This window comes from Pagrus pagrus, assembly GCF_965226575.1.
Source record: "Pagrus pagrus genome assembly, chromosome: 24".
Taxonomy (NCBI): domain Eukaryota; kingdom Metazoa; phylum Chordata; class Actinopteri; order Spariformes; family Sparidae; genus Pagrus; species Pagrus pagrus.
The window spans coordinates 4,323,786-4,344,923 of record NC_140206.1 but is presented as its reverse complement, the minus strand read 5'-3'; the positions used below and the strand labels follow the sequence as shown (position 1 = coordinate 4,344,923).

General features: G+C 41.2%; 1 protein-coding gene across 3 annotated transcripts in view; it reads right to left on the bottom strand.

The window, feature by feature from the left end:
- Positions 1 to 21,138, bottom strand: part of LOC311253428 (inactive dipeptidyl peptidase 10-like) — a 62,083-nt gene that overhangs the window by 6,655 nt on the left and 34,290 nt on the right. For all 3 annotated transcript variants that reach the window (XM_084347389.1, XM_084347387.1, XM_084347388.1), the window contains 20 exons: positions 17,156 to 17,250; positions 13,322 to 13,396; positions 11,429 to 11,481; positions 11,259 to 11,340; positions 9,666 to 9,786; positions 8,560 to 8,714; positions 8,163 to 8,260; positions 7,950 to 8,073; positions 7,669 to 7,707; positions 7,398 to 7,505; positions 7,211 to 7,302; positions 6,213 to 6,260; positions 6,009 to 6,127; positions 5,754 to 5,801; positions 3,677 to 3,775; positions 3,461 to 3,530; positions 2,326 to 2,454; positions 2,133 to 2,198; positions 775 to 829; positions 262 to 361 (listed from right to left, as the gene is read on the bottom strand). In XM_084347389.1, the coding sequence (XP_084203515.1) occupies positions 262 to 361; positions 775 to 829; positions 2,133 to 2,198; positions 2,326 to 2,454; positions 3,461 to 3,530; positions 3,677 to 3,775; positions 5,754 to 5,801; positions 6,009 to 6,127; positions 6,213 to 6,260; positions 7,211 to 7,302; positions 7,398 to 7,505; positions 7,669 to 7,707; positions 7,950 to 8,073; positions 8,163 to 8,260; positions 8,560 to 8,714; positions 9,666 to 9,786; positions 11,259 to 11,340; positions 11,429 to 11,481; positions 13,322 to 13,396; positions 17,156 to 17,250 (1,776 nt within the window). The remainder of the gene's footprint in view (positions 1 to 261; positions 362 to 774; positions 830 to 2,132; positions 2,199 to 2,325; positions 2,455 to 3,460; positions 3,531 to 3,676; positions 3,776 to 5,753; positions 5,802 to 6,008; positions 6,128 to 6,212; positions 6,261 to 7,210; positions 7,303 to 7,397; positions 7,506 to 7,668; positions 7,708 to 7,949; positions 8,074 to 8,162; positions 8,261 to 8,559; positions 8,715 to 9,665; positions 9,787 to 11,258; positions 11,341 to 11,428; positions 11,482 to 13,321; positions 13,397 to 17,155; positions 17,251 to 21,138) is intronic.

Genomic DNA, 21,138 nt, shown 5'->3' with positions numbered 1-21,138 from the left:
AATCACATCCAGCTGCATCTCCTCAGCTATACAGTTGCTTCAATACTCAGTCGACGCTCCCAGAAATGAAGGAAGCTTTTCATCCTAAAATTCAATAAGAGCGAATTCCCGAAAGCAGAACCTGAGGATAATTAAAGTCACATTACCCAGACAATACACTATGTAGGATAAAGACGTCAGCACTGCAGCAGCAGAAGTAATAAGCCTCCACGTCCCTGCAGGGTGGATTAAAGAAGAGGAGATATATGAAGGACTGCTCACCGTACATTGTCCAGTCGATGACAGGAGCCTGAGCTGCAGCACAGCGGATCAGCTTCTCCGTCGACTTCAGCATCATCAGTGTGAGGAAGCCGCCGTAGTCCTGTTGAAGTAAAAATACTCTTGATTTAGATTAAAGCAAAGCAGAAAAAACAGAAAAGTTGTTTAACATTTACTTTTAGAGAGAATAGACGGAAACCCTTTTTTTCAAATATTGTCTTTAAAATACACATTTTTAAATGAAGTTTGGAACAGATTCTTTTAGGTATTGTAATTTTGATACTCGGTCCAGAAGTAACAAAGCCCACATAAGCAGCAGGCTGTATCTAATCTCATAACAATGTGCTCTCTTAAATTACCCTGTGTGAGTTAATTGAGTTGTCAGACAGTTTAAATGAGCCTCATTGAGCATTTTAAACCACACGGTCGACACAGATTGATCCAGTTGCACATGCATTCAGTCAGCTGAAAAATCAGGGTGAAAGGTTCGATTAATTCACAGTCTGATGGACGAACCTCTCCGAAGACTCCAACTCGAGTGCGATCAACAAACGGCAGCTTCGTCAGGTACCTGAGGCGCACAGAGGAGACATCTTAAATCAACCAAAAAACAAGTGGAGTTCTGTATCAGAAGCTTTTTACATTTCATTTCACACACTCAGCTGAAGCTCTGATTTACAGAGACTGAGAAGTTTTAATCTACAGATGATCAAGTGACCAACAGTAAGAAGGTCACAGCCACAGGAAGTTACTGACAATACTGATGTGGTGCCTTCAGGAGCTGCTGGGAAAAGAAAAAAACAGGAAGGAAGCAAAACGAGTGTAACCAAATATGTCATTTTCTCTGACAATGGTAAGAAATTGAGTGAATTCACATCTATGTAGCTGAAAATATTTATTTTTTTGACATTTTTGCTTATAACCTTCCTGGACACTCAAAAAAGATGTGCGATTGTGTTTAAATTCAAATTAAATTCAAATTTAAGAAAATGTTGAACGTTTTATGTTTTCCAATTCTGTTTATACACTTTCATCAAGCACAGGTGTTGCTGAAAGCTGCATTAATGAAACCCTCATTTGAACCCATCTGTTTATGCGATTGCTGCCATTTCTCCACGAAACAATTCAAAAAGGCATCTGTGAAATTCAAATCACAGAAAAGCAGCACTGAAGCTCCGTCTTTCCAAATTGAACAGAAATCTGACAAATCAGACCAGACATAAAGAAACTCTTCCCAAACTTTATAATATCTCCAGAGCTTTACCTCGTCATCAGACAGCCCTTTCAGACAGGAAGCTGCAGCAGTTTTATTAATCTATTCTCCCTTTTCAAAGCCACCAAACTCCTTTGACAAAAGCAGTAATTTTACCTTGCAGAACATTGGAGATGCTCGTCTACGACAGCCTGGATTGGTTGGTCTGTTGTGTTGTTGTCTGACTTTAAGCGTTGGTTCAGATTCACCAAGTCACACAATACTACAAACAACCTAAATGAGAAAGGCAGTGGTAGCACAGAAATTCCTGTGTTCTGTGAGGCAAAATTACTGTTTTTGTCAAAGCAGTCTGGTAGCTTTTGAGAGAGCATAGATGGATATAAATGCTTCAGTTCCCTGACAGACAGCACTGTCTGGTGCGAAGTGAAAGCAGTGAAAATATTTGAAATACAGCATTCACTTAACATTGTTTTATTATTTGCCCCCATCCACAGAACTACATCACTTAGCTTCTGTGGCGGTACTCCCGCTGCCTCTCCTAACTGTGGGCGTTCTGACTGCCATCAACTATGGATAAGTGCCTCATACAACCCCACTCCAAATAATCTGAACTGACCCTTTGAAATGATGCACACAGACGGGACAAAAATGTGTTACGTACTCCAGAGCTGCTATCTGGTCCTGTGTGTCCACTGTGCCGAGGCCCTGGTGGACCTGCTGCAAAATCCTGAGAAGTGACAAAGAAAAGGAGGATGAGGGTCAGACGTCATTAGATAAGACTGACTTTCACTTTATTTATTGAGTCAAAACATGCAGGAAAGACATAAGACATGTTGAGTGTTTCTGTGAAGTACCTTTGACCTCTGAACCCCGACCCTCTGCCGTCCAGTCGTGCTACAATGACCTGCCCTGATCCCACCAGAACCCAGTCCCAGTCCGGTCTGAACTCCTCCGTCACTGCCTGGTCACCAGGAGAACTGCCACTGTCAGGACAAGACCAAGATATGTCGGTCAATATAACCTTTGTTGGTTGCGTTCTCTACGCTCGACTCAAAATGTCATTCATTTTCCCAGTAAACACACCAACCTCTTCGACCTCCTTCCCAGAGACGCTGCAGCTACGACAGCTGAAGAGGTCGGTGTGTTTACTGGGGAAACTACACCTCACAAGCCACTTTATGAGCTCCATTGTTGGCTTTTTGTTTTACAATCCAACCGCATAATTACAACCCATTACCACAAGACAACCAGTGAACACAGTGAGAATGCAAGAATCACAAATAATTTTTTTATTGATGCTTCCACACAGTTTGTTTTACTTTCTTTTTCTTCGATTTTTTTCTTCTTTGCTGACAAGGGCCAAAAGTCAGAACTCAAATTTCTTTTTTACATTGGCCCTCACCCTCTTCCGTATTTTTTGTAACTGTGCAGAAGTTTTTTTTAAAGAGCTGTGTGAATTGATGGAAAGTAACTCCATTTACTCACTTACAACTTGCATTTACCAAAGTACCGTACTTTACTACTGTACAGTTTTTGGGTATTTTTATCAGGATCAAAACATTACTTCTGATAACATTGCCTCTATCGAATTAAATGCATGCTGCAATATGTAGCTGCACTGCTAATGAAAGCATGTAAAATGTTATCATGCAAATGTGCCGTTTTTGTATATATTAACAGTTTGAACTTGCGCTCAGGAGAAGAAATATTACAGTTTGTGACTTTACTGAAACTACTTTGCATACAAAAAGGATTTAAGGTCATTCAAATTGTAGCCAAGATAAAAAAAGTAATGCTAAATTTACATTTTCTCATCTATTATTCCTTTTTATTTTCACTTATTACTGCTGTTGATTTATAAAATGTATTGAACAGCCTGCAGCTACAGAGAGGAGCGAGTCTGTCCTCGCTGAGCTCGGCCTTTGAAGCTCACAGTGCTGCTGCGGTAAATGAAAAAAATGCAAATGTAATAAAGTGGAATAGGCTTACACAATGAGGAGGAGGCCGTAGAGGTAGGTCTCAGAGAAGTCGGGAGGATAGATGAGCTTCAGAGGCAGCTCTGTGAGCAGGAGACAGAAACAATGAGGTGAACCAGAGGACACACACACACTCATTCTGCCTCTAAGTAGCTCATTATCTCAATTTATTAAAAGATCTCAACACACACAAACACACACACAGCTGTTAAGTGTAGATCGTTTGTACCAAAGTTGTCATTAGTGATCATCCGGATCTCCGACTGAATCGTCGTTTTAGTCTCCAGCGCCGACCGCAGAGGGAGGTTGTTCTCCAAGATGAAATATGCTGTGAAATAAAAATTCAGATTTGAGCTGCTTTTTATTTATTTGCACGAAATGAAACTCTGAAAACCAAACAGGGCCAGAGGTGTTCAGTTAAACAGTAAAGAGCTCCTGTCGTTTCAGCTAATTTCCATGAACACGGACAAACCAACAAAGAGTGAGCGGGAAAACTAACACAACACAGGTGTACACAGAAAAACTAAAAACTTTACCTTCTTTTATAAAGTAAGGCTGCCAATGATTATTTTCATTATCGACCAATCTTCTGATTATTTTTACAATGATCATTTCCTCAAATTGCTTCAAAAGACTCAGTATGGAGCCATTTTTCAGATGTGTTTTTTCATTTTAAAACTTCCCCATCTACTTCAGTTGTTTAGCAGAATGCTGCAATGCCGTTTTGCTGTGAAGCAAAGAACGAAACTTCACCTGACTTTCCATCAGAAAGGTGGTGAGGAGATAATGACTGACTTCATTTTTGGGAGAACTTTAATTGTTTCGTCAAAAGTCTCTTATTGTTTCTTTTGTCCAAACAAAGGACTGTGAGACGCCTGAAAGAACCAAAACCTTTTTCTAAAGGATTTTATTGGAACACGTAGAATAAAAACAGATAACTAACAGGAACCCTGATGAAGATCTCCAAGGTTGAAACATTTCAGTGCTTTATTGATCTGTAAGCAGCCATGTTTTGAACCTAATTCAAGTATTTTTTGTTCCTGCTTCAAGCATAAGTGCCTGAAATTGTATTTTCCTCTCATGTGCACCTGGGTTTTTCTTGAGTTTGATAGTATAAAGACAGTCCTCGAGGTCACCACTACTTCGCTTTCATGAGTTTAGATTTCCAATATGACTGAGAAATACTAAAAGAACCAAACATTTCCCTTGGAGAATTCTTAAAGTACTTTTAGAAATGTATTCATTTCAAAATCAGAAAAGTCCTATAGGACGTTTTGACCAAGGTAACAGTCCAAAAACCCAAAGACTCTTCATTTACTGTCACAAATGACAAAGAAACGCAGAAAATCCTCAAATTTAAGAAGCTTTCTGCTTGAAAGATAACTAAAAATAGCAACCAATTGTTGCAGCTTTAATATAAAAGGTCGGGAGGTTAACCAGATGGACATATATACGAAAACAACTCAGTAGTACTCGCATACTACTGAACTCGAAAGAAATAAACACCCACTACAACTGCGGCTCTAATTAATCGTAAAATACCAGTGGGTGTTTTCTGGCCTCCAGCCACAGGGGGCAGTGATGAGCTGTTGGTGTCAGTGAATCTCTGCTGCAAATACATATGGCGAATAAAATACAGACCTGCACCTTTAAAATTGAGTGTATTCCAGCTTAAAGGAACAATTACTCTAAACGTCCTGCCTCAGCATGAGGGGATTACGTTAGCATGAGTAGCTGCAGATCTAAGTTGATATTTCTGTTCATATATTCGTGATTCCTGCCGGCGTAGAAGCAAAGGTGAAGCGTGAGGTCGTGCAGACGTAAAGACATGAAAGACCTCCGTTCACATGAAATATTCAGCGATGGAAGAGCATGACTGCATTTTTATTTTATAACCACTGATCCATACGACAGGCAGGGCTCCTCTACTGTTCATGTAGCATCACACGGTGACACACGTTTTAATATCTGATCTGTGGATGCTTACAAAGACATTTTTATAAAGGAACATTTGGACGAATTCTTTGAACAGAAGTATTGACTATATCAAAAATAATGACATAGGAGATGAATCGCGGCCCTTCAAAATGTGAATCACAAACATGATGATTGCAGGTGCAGATTGGCGCAGGCATCAAACCCGACAGCTGCCGATGTTTTCAAACAAATGAGATGATGAGGCTTAATTGCTGCAAACTATTTTCCATTTCAGAGCAGACGAGGGAGAAAAAGCACATCTGCCTGCCCACACAAACATCACAGGAACATAAAATGGTTTCAGATTGGGCCGAATAAAGAGTACTCACAGTCCTCGTCATCCAAACTGAGAAGCAGCACAGCAGGAACTCCAGGACCTGCGACGGGACGGAAAGATGTTTGATGATAAATATGTTTATGAATCCAACACAAGATGCTAGTGAATCTTGTCGACACAATTAGAAATTATATATTTTTAAAGCTAAATATATTGACTTATTTGTCGGGTTAAGATACATTTTTCTCAAGTTTTAACATTTTAGACACATCGGCACATTTCACTGATTTATTCGCCCGTCTCTGACCTTTACAGGACAGGATGGCGTGCTGTGCGTCAGGACTGACGTCGGCGTCAAAGAACAAACAGTCCTCCTTCAGTCCACAGGTGAGGCATCGCCGCGGAAACAGGCCGAGTGTGGACACGCTGTCAGAGGAAGGAGACGACGTGTTTACACCGACAGTGGTAGATAAATAATGAAACGGTGAGTAGAGTTTGGCTGAGAGTCTACCTGTATAAGTGTCTCTGCTGTGCAGAGTCCTCTGTGCTCAGGAAGTATCTGTGTGGAGGAAAGTAGGACAAGGTCACGGATCCATTACACATCTGCCTTCAGTCGTCACTGCGTATTATAGCTGACTGACTAGCAACACAGAGTTAAACAGTCATGAACCCACAAAGCCTGTTAGACAAAAGATGTTTCCACAACTAAAACTGTTGTTTGCTTCTTATCTCCTTCAACAGAACAGAGCTGAAACGCTGGAGGAATATCTTCAGAGAAAAAAACATTTTTTAAGGCGTGGAAGCTGCACAAAGACTCAAACACACATCTCTGTTTCTCAGAAAATATCAGTTCACCAGTTTGGAGTGAGGGCACGGTAAAGTCATATTTTCAGGAAGATATAATGATTACATGTTGGCAACAACGAGCCGGTGTTCATGATAAATAATTCATTCTCTGTGTAGTATTTTTCAGCCAAGACTGGTGCCTGCAGATCCTCCTTTCAATCCTCGAAAAGCTTCAACAACCAGTCAGAAAATCCTTGACTGTTCCTGAATCATGAGGTTGTTTGTGGTAAATGTCCTGTTACTGTTCAGCTGTCAGATTATTGATACTGGTTCAGAGAGATTTCTGTGAATAAATCGATCTCAAACTTGTCGCTCTTGTATTCTGCGCAGAATGCATTTAAAATTTCCAACAAACAAATTATAAATGTTTATATGATGCCACAAAATAATTTTCCATTTAATTTTAGCCATTTTTTGTTCGTCTTTAAAGATGCTATATGTACGAATCTTAGCTCAAAACGTCCAAAAATTAGCTACAATTATCAACAGAGATAATGTCTTTCTGTCAAAGACGTGTATGTACTGTGTTGCAGAGATGTCACTCCAAGTTTCAAGTCAGCTAATATGACCGCTAGCTGCACGGCTAACTGAGCTAACTAGCTAACAGCAGCTACCGTTACTCTGGTGTTGTGCTGCCCCCTGTTGCACAGAACTTGAACTCACATGATCTGGTTGTTTTCGTCGTAAGCTACGATTTCCGTCACCTCCCAGTCTCCTGACGTCAAGTGTCGAACTTCATCCTGCTCGCTTCGTAGCTGAAAGACAATCAGTTGGAAGGATTGGAAAAAATCTGCACGGAGAGGTTACGAATCAGAGACGAGGACAGCGTGTGGAGGATAAAGAGAGTCACCTTCCTGCTGAACATGGTGACGTGGTGGAAGTCTCCCTGACCTCCCTGTTTGACCGGCAGAGTGCAGAAGAACCGGCTCCTGTCTTTGGAGAACAGCGGCTGCTGTCTCTGCAGAGACAAACAGAGGTCACATACTTTATGCATCAATGGCTGCTGCTGTATTCTCCCTCAATAATGCAACACACTGTATATCGCTCTGAGGATAATGCATTCATTGTTCGCCGGAGTCAGTTATTGTTGGTGAACGCTGCTCTGAGAAATGCAGGTTTACCTGTCGTGGGAGCCATGTGTCGGAAGATTCCTCGTGTCTCTGGGTAAAGACAAGAAAATGTACTAAACATGATGTTTACACATTTAAAATGAGAGTTTTATATTCAATTTTAATCTTGCAGCTGTTTTTATGCAAATTATTTAGATTTAGTTCCTAAAATCTAGAAAAAAAAAATGTTTTTCAAAGAGATTTTATTAAGATACATACAGCATCTTAATATTCAAATACTTACGTCCAGTACTTGAGTAAATGTACTCGGATATCTGTTCTGCGACACCCACCTGCACACAGACTCCGATGGTGGCGTCACACACCGTCAGCAGTGAATTATTCTGGGGCCTGTTGAGCCAGCGCACAGCGAGGTGAGTATTACTGATCCACTTCACCATGGTGACGTAGAAATCCCTGCAGAGGACACAGAGACGGAGTCAGACTGAGGATTTGGTGCCTGTGTGTGTGTTGTATTTATTTATGTGTGTGTGTGTGTGTGTCACCTGAGCCGGAGCTGATCCGGAGGCTGCAGCTCCTGAGTGTGTGTCGCTCCAAACAGGTTGACCACAGACAATCTGACGGCAGGGTTCGTCTGACCGGCCTGACGGGGGAAGATTAGATATTCAGAGATACGTGGATATTAAGACGTCGTTTTATGATTTCTGTGAGTGTGACGGGAGCAGCTCAAACATCGGTTGCGTAGGTTTTATCTTCAGGAATAATTTCTAAATTTATTCCAATTAATTTCCTGTGAAGTTTCACCAGAAAGAACTATGTAATCTGGTTCTTTTGACAGGAAGAGAATGAGCTCTTTGAAAGCAAAACTCATTTTAAACACACTGAAAAATGACTCTCTGTATATGTAACTATAATTGTGTACATGCATGGGTCCAGACTCGCCATAGGATATGGGTACTGTAGTCCTTTAGGGTAGGTGTTGCCGGTGAACTGGGCCAGAACCATGTTGGGTACCAGAGTGTTGTTGATGGTGAGGAAGGCCAGTTTCTCTCCGTCAGGCGACCACCAGTGAGCCAGGTGTGAGCCCAGAATCTCCTCTGAGCAGAAACATAAAACATGAACAGTTTTATCGCGTCTTTACAGAGACCTGTCTCCACCACGTCTTTACAGAGACACGTCTTCACCACATCTTTACAGAGACCCGTCTCCACCACATCTTTACAGAGACCCGTCTCCACCACATCTTTACAGAGACACGTCTTCACTACATCCTTACAGAGACCTGTCTCCACTACATCCTTACAGAGACCTGTCCCTGCCACATCTTTACAGAGACCTGTCCCTGCCACATCTTTACAGAGACCCGTCTCCACTACATCTTTACAGAGACCCGTCTCCACTACATCTTTTACAGAGACCTGTCTCCACTACATCTTTACAGAGACCTGTCCCCACCACATCTTTACAGAAACCATGTCCACTGTGGACTATGAAACTTCAGCTGACTTTCCATTGGTTTGAGGGTGAGAAGATAATGAGTGAATTTCCTTTTTTTGGTGAACCTTTCCTTTAAAAAACAACAGTTATTTCGTCATCATGAGCATTTCTTCTTGTTGCCGTTTGTTCATATCATTGGTGAAATGGGACTCAACACTTGCTCTGCTCTTTCCTTCACTGTCACACATCAGCCAATTTAAATGGTTACAATTTAAAGCAAATGCAAATGAAGAGGATTGAAAGCGCAGAGCTCGCAGTAAATCTACAAACAGGAATGAGTCTATAATGTCCCCATCTGCCTCGGCCTGTGTTTGTGCTGCACAGACTGTCACCACATTACTGAATTTGTTTACACAGCGACTTAATGGAACTACAGGCTTGTTGATTTTTCATCGCCATTCTTCTTAGTTTGTCTCGTCTGCTGCGCTGCATTTCTAATGTGTGAAACTCTTTAAGCAGCTGAAGTGAAGCTGCACCCTCACATCCTGATGTCATTTAATGAATTAACCACTACTTGTTCTAATACTCGTCTGCTGTGATTACACACACACCTTCGTACAACCAGTCGGCGAGTCCGTTGAAGATGACTCCCTCCATCCCAGAGGAGGTGATTCTCAGAGAGTTACTCCTCACGTCCGACTGGTAGTAGATGTTATTCTCAAATATGTATATCTGAGAGGAAGAAGAGAGGAAGGTATTTATTGCACGACATGATTTTTATTAGCTGTGATCCTGACTACTGTCTGTCTGCTCGTCCTTTTGATCTGTTTTTCCTTTTTGATTTCCTCTCTGATGAGATTGTTTTTTTTATATTAAAGCCGCCGGTTTATCTCACCACGCAGCAGCCGTGTGTGTGTTTACTCTCCTTCTTTCATCAGTGTTTTAATATTTGCATTCGATCAGACCGACACATCCTGCATGTTCAATAATATCCCGAAGTCTGCTGGAATTTGTTTTTATCGTGCATCGTGAGCTTTTCTCCTTGTTGGATTTATTTGTTTTCAGCTCTGTTCATTACAGACACCGTGTCGTCACCTAACGGTTTTTGGACTACTGTTTTGGCATTTTGAACAACGGCATCTTGGTTGTTTTGGGGCCAGAGGTGACCACACCTTGGGGAGGAGCAAGAAGACTGCACAAGGCAACACAAACATAGAAATATACGACAAAAAAAACATAATAAAATCTTGCAAACACAGCAAAAGTTACCACACAGAAGCAGGCAAAGTATGAAAAACTGATAATAAAGCAGAGAAATGTTTCCCTCAGAGTAAATATTAACATTATTTCCACTTTAAACAAACATGGTTGTTTAGCAATTCGCTGACAAACTCAGTAAAGCTGCCTGAAAACAGACATGTCACCTAATAAAAGAGTTTTCTTATTAAATCCCTTTGAAATTTCCTCAAAAAAGACAATTTAGGATCAGAGTAATTAAGATAACGTCCTGAGTTTTGTCAAGACAGAATCAGGACATGATAACTGATGATACGGTGGTTGTGTAGCGTTCACGAGCTTGCTGTCGACTTCCAGAGGAGAGCCGCACACAAACACACCCTGGTGAGTTTAATTATTTCGCTCGAGCTCTCCTCGTTTCAGGACTGTGGTTTCTGTGCGCAGACTGAGTTTGATTGACGTCTCCCAAAGTCTCACGTAAGCTTCGTTTACACCTTTATCACAGCATGTTCGTCTTATTAGTGTGTTGACAACTTCCAGCATGTCTTGATCCAGAGCAGAAGACATCACAATAACCAAGGAACAGTGTGTGGGTGTGCAGGAATTGCATCTTTGCCTATAATTGGATCTGAATGTGTTCAACTCTCTTTATTTGCTTGTAATTAGTCACAAGTGAGTCCTTTCAGAGAGCATTCACACAAAATTAGAGTCAGAAAGCTTCCAGGAAATGTAGAATAAAGTGTCGCCTCTACTTTCTTGGCTCAAATAACCCAAAAGTGTGATGTAATGTAAAAAAATGTCAATAACAGGCAGACACAGCTCAGTGTGGATGTAAACAGAGGATATACTGTAACGACCGAAAGAAGAAAACATCACTGTGTGGATGAAATCCCTCTGGAGGAACGAGGCAGCTTGGATTTATAAGCCAGACAGCGAGGAGAGAAAAAGATGGAGACGCTCTGTCTTACCAGCTGTTGTCCTTGTCTTCCCCACGCTGCATGCTGGAGCACAGCGTTGTGAACCTCAGGAGGGTTTAGCTCCCACACCTCCCTGATAAACACATATAAATTAGCAATTAGCATGTGTTTCTCAATGCCAACGTGTGCATGCACCGAAAGTGTGAACACTTGAAGCTCACCTGGTGTAGATGTTGTAAACGATGTAAGACGCCGTGTAGGAGTATCTGTACACCTGCAATCAGAGTTCAGCTCGTAATGAAAACATTGATCCATTGATAATCAAGAAAAATGCAAGAAACTTGAGACATCCACACGAGGAAGAGCTAACCAGTCCCTCCAGGATTTCACGACATCTGCGGCCTAAAAGTCCTGATTTCTTTGCAGCTTTTCTCTAAGATTTGCGACGTCTTGGAGCGATTTTTACAACGACAATAGTTGCTTTTTATTCGTATATAATCACCCACAAACTTGCCATCTGTGTCAGATTTCATTACACATTAAACTTGACATGTTTGATGAAGCTTATTCAACATGTTTAAACTTTTTATTTGAGAGTTTTTATTCTGAATCTTAAGGGGCGCAACAGCCTTTTTCATGATGATTTGTCGTGTCCGTTTGTCAACGTTTCAGCCATTTTCCTTGCGTGTCCTGCACACAGTAATGTGAGACGTTCATGTAATTTCTGTGTCTTCACAATAGTAACCAAGCTGGTAACGAGTCTGGACTTTGGTATGTCGATCTGGAAACTCGGTAGAACGTAAGTTAAGTCTTGTGATCGCAACATCGCAACTTCCCGGATGGACTGGAGCTTTCTGTTTGTTAAAAGCAGGAAAATATATTTCTGAACACTTAAACTCACTGTTACCTTGAGTAAACTTGTGGATTTCTCTGGTTTGAATATTGTTTTTTTACATTTTAATAAAGAAATCTCTGTAATTGTGATACTTTTTCAGATAAAAGGGTATGCTTGCTTACAGCTGTGTGAAGAATGGTTTATTTATCAAAGGAATAATCATTTCGCGCCGACACTGAAGCTTTTGCTGCTTTTATGTTTTTAATCCATTTCCGAAAAAGAAGTTTTGAGATGAGAAAATTCAGCCAGTATGATCTGTATTCTGTCCCGACTCTCCACGAAAGCCTCATGATGTTTACACTGACATTATATTTAAACTCATGTCTCAGCCTGACATATTTAGAAACTTTGGCATCTACTTTTCCTTAAATCCCCAAAACTTCTCGGTCTTTTCCTTCTCTGCCAGGTGAACTACAGCTGATTTCCCTTCATGCACGGCGGTGCGTTAACAGAGAAATTCAATTGAGAGGCACTAAAGGGAATTGGAGTGGAATGTGCAGAAAATAATCGATATTTCTACATAAACAGAAAGCACAGCTTTCAGAGGACGTTAAGTTGTGTTTTCATCTGGCAGTGATGACAGAGTGTACTGCAGGAGACACACACGTCCTCAGCTGCTGCAGTGTTTCTAAACCTGAGCCTGTTTGCTAACAAATCTAAAAATCAATGCACAAGTCTTGACTTTGAGGGGAGAAGAAAGCCTCATTGTGGATGACTGAACGTTAACACACAGAAACAGAAGGCGGCACTGACAGAAAAATGCACCAAACCACACCGACACACAGCAAATAAACCCACACCTGTTCGGTGCAGGTGGTGCAATTTGTTTTCGGTCTGTGAGCCGCTCAGTCTGTCGATGCATGCTCGGTCCAGCCTCCGAATTATCCCAAGCATCGACGCTAATCTTTTCAATTGCAGTCAATTCCAATTTAAGACACAGAGAGAGCTCTTCGGAGGAACAAAAGAGCAGAAGCGCAGATGAAACCGAGCGCGTGGCGAGGCCTCAGCCCGAGCTCGTGTGTGGGTTTGTTCGTGCATGCAGATGAGTGAGTGACAGCACCCGTGGGGAACGCACAGGAGCGCAATGTAAATGACAGTTTGGCAGGAAGTAAACAGAGGCTGGTGTAATGCAGAGGGTGATCCACAGCTCGTGTAGTGAGAGGGAACGCAAATCAAACAACAAAATGTGTTGTGGGTAAAAAATTTTTTTGAAACTCACCTGTTTGACGTCGTAAGCGAAGAGCACGTACTTCAGATCTGCAGAGAGAGAGTACTTTGCCACCTTGAAAGCCACCTGACGAGAAAAAACAAACTGAACCACGGCAGATTTTTAGACTTTCTAACACATTAAGAAAACAACGAAGGAAACCGACTGTAGCTGAAAAGCGGTAGTGGTGCAGAGAGGACATATTTTTGTAGGCTGAACTGGATTTTGGATTATTGCGGAAAATAATCTCTGTGGTGAAAACAAATGATGATGTTTTGTTCAGTAAGATAATCCTCACAGATGAACACCACACCACCAGAAGTAAAAAAGCGTGAGGGTATAAACAACATCTTAGTTTGAGTTAGAATAGGTTGACGCTTAATGTCCCCGACGACTCCTAGTAATAGTCTCATTTAGCCATTTGTTAGCAACCGCTGTATTAAAAGACACTTAAAAAACTCTTTAAAAGGCTCCTACAGACCAAACTGACATCAAAGAATTAACTAACGGATCTGTGACTGTTGCATCGCTTCACTTCTTCTTTATCTCGGCCAAAAAGCTGCACTTGAACACACCGCGACGACTACAGCTGACAGCCAACAAGCTCGACCGTTCTGCGCCTGCGTGAGAGTAAACGCCTCGCTGTGGAAATACGAAGCATTGTTATGATTAAGCAGCATTTTTGTCATCAGTCTTGAGCTGCTTCTGATGGAGAATATGTTGGATAAGAAGTTGTCGAAGAGACAAATAAGGAGAAACTGCACCAAACGGGAGAAAGCGTCAGACTCCAGACTCTCTCTTCTGCACTGATCTGCTCACCTGAACAGCCAATCAGAGTGATTTCTCTTATCAGCGAGCCGCCGCCGATTCTACACGCCAAGTCGCCCAAAAAGCCTCCGACGAGAGCTGTTCAGGGCCAACGGTGCGAGACACACTGCACTCACTGACTGCCTTGACAACGCCCGACAGCCGACCGTCGGCCTGGTGTGTAGAGTCCTTTTAATATTTAATTTAATAATACAAAACTCATTTCCATCAGTGAATAAACGAGCTGTTCTCAGGAAAATAAGGTCCCAAGAACACTGAAGCTAGAAAAGGTGGCAGGGTCCGCCACATAAACAAAGTAAAACAGTATGAAACTGTTTTGTCCTTTAAGGTCAGTTTGTTTATTCAGTTTATTTAGCTTGTTAGGCAGAAAAAGTCAGTGAAGGTCTTTTCTTCATGACTTTGAGATGAGGGAACCAGAACAATAAATTATCTCCAGGTTTTAGGACTCTCTCCTGCAGCACCGTATATAAGTGAACTTTTAGTTGCCGACGTGGCTAAAAATGAGGCTAAAACCCTGAATTTCAAATTTTCGGTCCAATAAACTTGCCGTATAGAAGAGAATAAAAACACGAGTAAACAAAAGCAGCGAGTCTTCATTGTCTGTATTTGATTGGCTGTGATTGCTCTTTTGTGTCCGCTAACATTGTTCATATTTCCAGCTTTCATCCCGTGACAATGACAAAAAGACGCAGCAGGCAAAAAGTAATCTCGCAGCTAAAGGCCATAAAACCTCAGGGGAGCCACAGCAGGTTTTGACATTTCTGGGAGAGGACGAGGTGGACGGATGTTTTATAGACGACAATTCAAAACTGTCCAGAGTCACTGTTGTGCAGAGAGATGATCAGATGGACCTTAAAAACCAGCTCTCACTTAAAAATCATGTGTTTTTACTTCTTAGAGTCACTGATTCTGAGATTTTAAGGTTTCTTTTTGTGCCTGAAAGTGTCTCTCATTTAGTTTTTGTGCTAAATTGCATAAAAAAAAGTCCTTAATGAATATCTTTTTTTCTCAAAGTGGCTCTAACTGTGCAGCCAGTCAGTGAGATCGTTCAGTTTCGATGCTGCAGCTGGTGGCGTTTGCAATTTTTGGGGGGGGATCAAATGAGTGACTTCCTAAATACGAGGCCACCTCTGCTTTTATGATTTCATTCGCATACTTTGACGAGCTTACCGGGCTTCAAATCCTCATCAAATCCCCTTATGCAACCATTAAAAAAGTACAAGCTACAACAGCGTGGAACAATTCTGCAAAATTAAAAGAGGAAGGCAGAAAAAAAGAGCCCTTCAAAGACGCGCGTTTATCAGGAAAAAGGTGCTTCAGAGAAGACGAGAGGGTATGAATAAGAGGCTTATAATTTCTTACAGTGTGTGTGTGTGTTATGAAACAGCTGGATTATAATGATGCAATTAGAAAACAGCTAAATTTAGCCTGCTTTTGACAAACATTCATGGTTGGATTACACTGATATTTGAAGCTTTTAAATGGATAACAAGATTAGGAACACTGACATATTTTCATGTTCCTGGAAGTCATACCGCGTGTGAGCACAGCCAATGTTCATTTTGTGGTTCAGATCGACTTTTAGGACGTTTTCAGACCTGGTTCTGAAGGATGCGATCACAAGTGGACAGTTTAAAGTCCATCAGTTCACACCTGGAACACCTGGTCCGGACTTGATGTAGTTACACACAGAAAAAACACTTCATATAGAATATCTGCCGAATTTACAAGAATGCCCAAATAACTAAGAATCGGTCATCAACAGCCTTTCACGACATTTATAAAGTTTCTCCTAACTCATAAACTCACAAAATTGAGTGATTTTTAAAGGGAGTCTGGGGACTTTCTCCACAAGGGCTTTCCTCCATGGGCATATTTGTAAAATTTGACATGTTTATTGTCAATAAAATGTTGTCTTCTTGTATAAAAGGTAGTGTTAATAGTGAAATCAGTTTAAACGGTGTGTTTAAACAGCTGCTAAATGTCAGCAGGGAAGACACACTTTAGACACTAAGTAGCAGACATGCCACAACACCTTTTCACAAGGTGAGAAACAACCTGATGTATTGCATTTAATGCCGAATTTACAAGAAGGCCAAAATGATTAAAAATGTGTAACTGACAACGTTTCACAACATTTATTAAGTTTCTCCAAACTCAGGAAGACACAAAATATAGCATTTTTTTAAGGGAGTCTGGGGACTACAAAGAAAGATGCAACTTAATGTATTGCATTTAGCGCCAACTTCATAAGAAAGCACCAATAATTCAGAATTTGTCACAGCTGGGGGTTTTCTCCTCACTCCAAAGTTCTTAAAATTACACATTTTTTAAAGGGAGTCTGGTCCTTAGAGACAACTGTGATCATTTTAGTGACCATCCAATGATTTGATTGCATGTTACTCATCTAAAATAATATTCCAAACTGAATCTCTCTCCTCTCATCCCGGTGAGTGTGCTGGGGTAAGATGAGGTGAGCAGATTTAGCGGTCTCGGAGGCCGACAGCTGGGTACACAACCCCCCTCTGAGCGGCATATTATCATATTGTGATTCTGGAGGTAACAGAGATAGAGCGGTGAGGTGCTGCCGGCTGCTCTCACATGTTTTCTGCAGCCTCCGGGGATCCAACACAGCAGAAAGACAAGAAGAGAGCAGCTCGGTCTCTGTTTTAAATAAAGCGTTGAGAGGTGGCCGGTAGCAACGTTAGGAGGCCGAGTCCCACATATACAAGATTAAAAATATAATTTTTTGGAGCTCACAGGCGCTGTAGCTTTCCTAAAAATAGTTTAATGCATTTTTATGGACATTTTGTAACTGCAGAATCTTAAAAAGTCTTTCAGGAGTTACATTTTTGACCACAAAGTATGTAAAATACCAATAATCCTGTCAAAAAAAGTTAGCATTTCAGCTTTGTCGTGCTAACCCAACACATGCAACATCTAACTTGCTTCAACTGGACACAAATTCTCTCATGGTGAAATAATTGTGGAATGAAATAACATTTCAACGAGACTTACGAACGTGCTGTTGCTCAGAATGACCTCCGTCTCGTTCAGCTCGAAGTTAAACTTGATGACGTGACCGTCTCTGTTCCTGTACACCACCTCTGAGTCTGAGAGAGGAAACACACGGACATTAATGACCAGCAGCTCTTATTAAAAGGTCACTGAGCTGCACGTAAAGAACAACTGGAGTGACTTAAGAGGCTTTAGGAAGTGAGAGAAAAGGTCAAGTGAACATACGGAGTGTGTAAATTAGAGGTTTGATTAAAGCTGCAGCAGGTGGAACTATAATCGTGCTGCTGGTCGAGTATCAGGAACACAGTGAAGTAAAAGTGATGTTATAGTGAGTTTTTTTATAAAGAAGCAAATACTGACTGTTGACTGGACTAATGCTGTGTTCATGACATTTGGAAGTGACTATTTACCAGGTTCTGACTGTAAAACCTCAAAATCACAAATGAAATATCTTTTTATGCCTCCGCGCCAGTTACAGCTGTGGCCAGAAACATTATGTTTCCGGGTTGTCCGTCCGTCCGTTCATCCGTTTCATTCTAGTGAACGCAACATCTCATTTCTTCAAATGTGTCACAAACATCCAAGTGAAAAAAAACACTTTGTTTCCGTCCATCCTCCTGCCGTGGAGGAAAGTGAGCGAGGAAGTCTGACTACCCGGTAAGTCATGGAAATATGTCTCAGCACAGCACTGATCTATCCAAACTCCATTCAAGGAACAAGCATTTTAAAAGGTGTTTGCTCGTCTTCTAGCCGACAGACCTGACAAAGCATGATTCAGGCTTTTTACAAGGCGGCATTATGATGTTGTTATTTCGGCGTCCTTAGAGCCGTTTATTGCAGTCAGATCACAAAGAAATCTGTTTGTTTTGGGTCCATACCGATGTGGTAAAACAGATTAATTCAGTCTACATCTATTTGCTTGGTCTGAACACACCAATAGACTTCTGCTCAGGTTGAAGTCACATTACGTCGTCAAAGTCCAACAAAGGGTCTGATCAGAGCAACATATGAGTGAAATCAATTAGTTTAATCGAACCTGTGATCACCAGATGTTGAAGATGAAATACGAGTACTTTCATGTACTGAGTTTGTGGAAAATTTGTGACCAACCTTGAATGCATAAAGAGAACAAGTCTAAAAATACAGGAAGCTATGGCGTAATTAGCGCTTCGCCATTTAACTTTATATTATCCTTTACGACAACATAATGTGTCGACTCATTGTTCAGCCAGTTATCTGCAATCAGGAAGCCAAACAGCTCTAATTAATCCTGGTTTTAATATCTACACCTCGCTGTGGCCTCTGCAGGAGATAAAAGACAGACGAGGCTCTTCTTTGCTGTGACATTAAACGTGAAAATTATAAGTGACATCAATCAGCAGGAGAGGTCAGACGGATGATAATGAATGTTATTCCTGTGGGGTCTTATTCTTTTTATCTGGCAAATAATAATAAAAGAGAGAGGAAGTGCTGCACCTTCTGCAGAAGAAGAAATGGAAGCAGAGACACCCCCTCCACACCGGAGATTCAGAGCTTGCCACTTCATTAGCCGTCTCTCTGTCCACCGGGAGCATTTGTAATTCACAGAAACACACATTCACACTGATGCTGTCCTGGATTTCTCTTATCTGACGCAGGTCATAGATGCACCTTCCACACCTGCTGTCACATTAATTCACCTGCGAGAGCTGAAATCTCACAGCAGGTTGTGAGGTGATGTCAACAACATCTCAACGTGTGTTTTAACAGCTTTTTTTTTTTATTTCAGTCTTTTCATTGTTTCCTCACTCAAACTCCACCCCCACCAAACCTCTGTGTATTTTCACTTAATTGTAAACTAGACTGCATTCTGCTCCATCTACACCTTAAAAGGAGTTTTTAAAGTGGCGGTTAACAGGCAGCCATTTTGGTCAACGCGAAACAAACAGACAAATACATAAAAGATATTTTAAAGTCAACAGCAATTCCTATTTTAATGCTAACAAAGAGAAACAAAGATAAATAGAATAAATAGTAGTCAGAATTTGATATACTGCAACAAACACTCTTAGTTTATGCTGCATCTCCTTCACTTTCAACCTCTTAGTTTAAATCCCTGAATCCGAACGAACTGTTTCTGAACATCGTCATCAAACTGAACCCAGAGCAGCTGTGCCTCCGCTCACTCGCCTCTGACGAACTCCTGAAACTCATTCACAGTGAATTTGTGTCTGATTGCAGGGCAGGAAATCACAGTGCTGTGTGAGAACAGGCAGCTTTCAGCCTGAATATGCATTAACAAAGAAGTGTTAAAAAAAATTAACATTGTTAGAGTGAAAAAAAAGAAAATGCGAATCAAATAGCAGCAATTTAAGTTTGAGTGTCTGCATACTTTTGGCCATGTCGTGTCTTAAAGAAGGTGTCTGGACTTATTGGTTATATATGAATGAAGAAAGGATCCTTGTTTTTATCTCTATCAACGTAAATAATGTATTCATCATGTTGTTTTATTCATACGGGTCACTGCTGAAGATGTAGCCTTTTGTTTATGAACCTCATTAGCAATCATGTATGACAAGCCGAGCAGCGAGAGGCACTCGTCTGTAACACACTCTGATCACACACACACACAGTCTTATGTAAGTACCTGGATGTTTTCATCACCCTCGACTTCACCCGACATAAACAAGTATTCTACATTAAGAATACACAATATCTCCATATACATAACAATGTTGACCCTACAGATACACAGCACACATGTCAAAATAAATACAAGTAAAGAGAAGATTATACGCTTCCCATATTAAGTAAAAAATAAAATAAAATCAGTGTGGCATCCTTAATGCTGACGATGATGCAAGAAAATCAGGGTTAGCTCTGAGATCTCAAATGTGAAGAAATCTTTTGAGCTTGGTCTGTACTATAAATTTGGACAAATGTTCTTTGTGTGCTGCTTCCTATTGGTCCAATAGACTGTAAATGTCCTGCCAAGAAAGTGACCGCAGGACGAAGCCCCAGGAAGAGCACCAAGCTTTGAAGCCGATTCAACATAGTCGCCAAACCGTGTTATTACAACGTAATTACAATTCGGATGCAGATCATTTAGTGACGGGAGAAGAGCTCAGACTACTTTTTTTATCTTCACTCCTGTTTATCAACCTGACTGCAGCAGTGATTCACGGAGCTGACATCCATTGTCAGGTGTTATATTCTGTAATGTTGTCTGCTGATTATTGCGATAATTGTGTCCCCACTGAGCCACATGAGATACTGTTCATGAGATACTCCGTCACAAAAAAACAATGGGATATTAAATGAAGTTTTCTCAGAATCTTAAGGCCAAAGAAGGTGAATGATATCTCAAGCCTTTCCCTTGAACAAATGCTGTCCTAAATCCTCAGAAAACAACTACCATCACACTTTATACATCCAATACTCTGACTCTAATCTCACTACTTCAACGGGAAGTGAGCTTGATGACATTATTTATTTGTATTCATCACTGTTCTTATTCGTGCTGAGTGTCGTTCTGGGGGAAACGTGCTTTGTGCGGTCACAAAACAGATTTGGTCACTGATGTGTTTGATTGTTTGGCTCTGGTTTCCTGATGGGTTTGAGAACACCATCGTAATCGTATTCAGCTCTGTTACTGAAGCCACTGAACGCAGGAGCTGCAGGTACACGTCTTAATCTTTTATATCGTTTCATTTCTCCGAGGTGTTTGGACGCGGGTTTGACATCTTGCTTTTCTTCAATCTGGCACACTGAAAGAGGACTCTGAAGAGAAAGAGGAAATGAGCTGGAAGTTGTCAAGGAAGCAATTTCCATTATGTTTGAATTACACCCACAGCACCTACAGGAGGCCCGGCAGTAAATCCAGACCCAGACCAAGCTCGTCTACATGGGCTCTTGGCTCTCATCATAACTGGTCCACATTAGATTTACACCACACAACATGTCAGCCGGTAATTTCCCAGCGTCATCATCAATCTGAAGAAAAC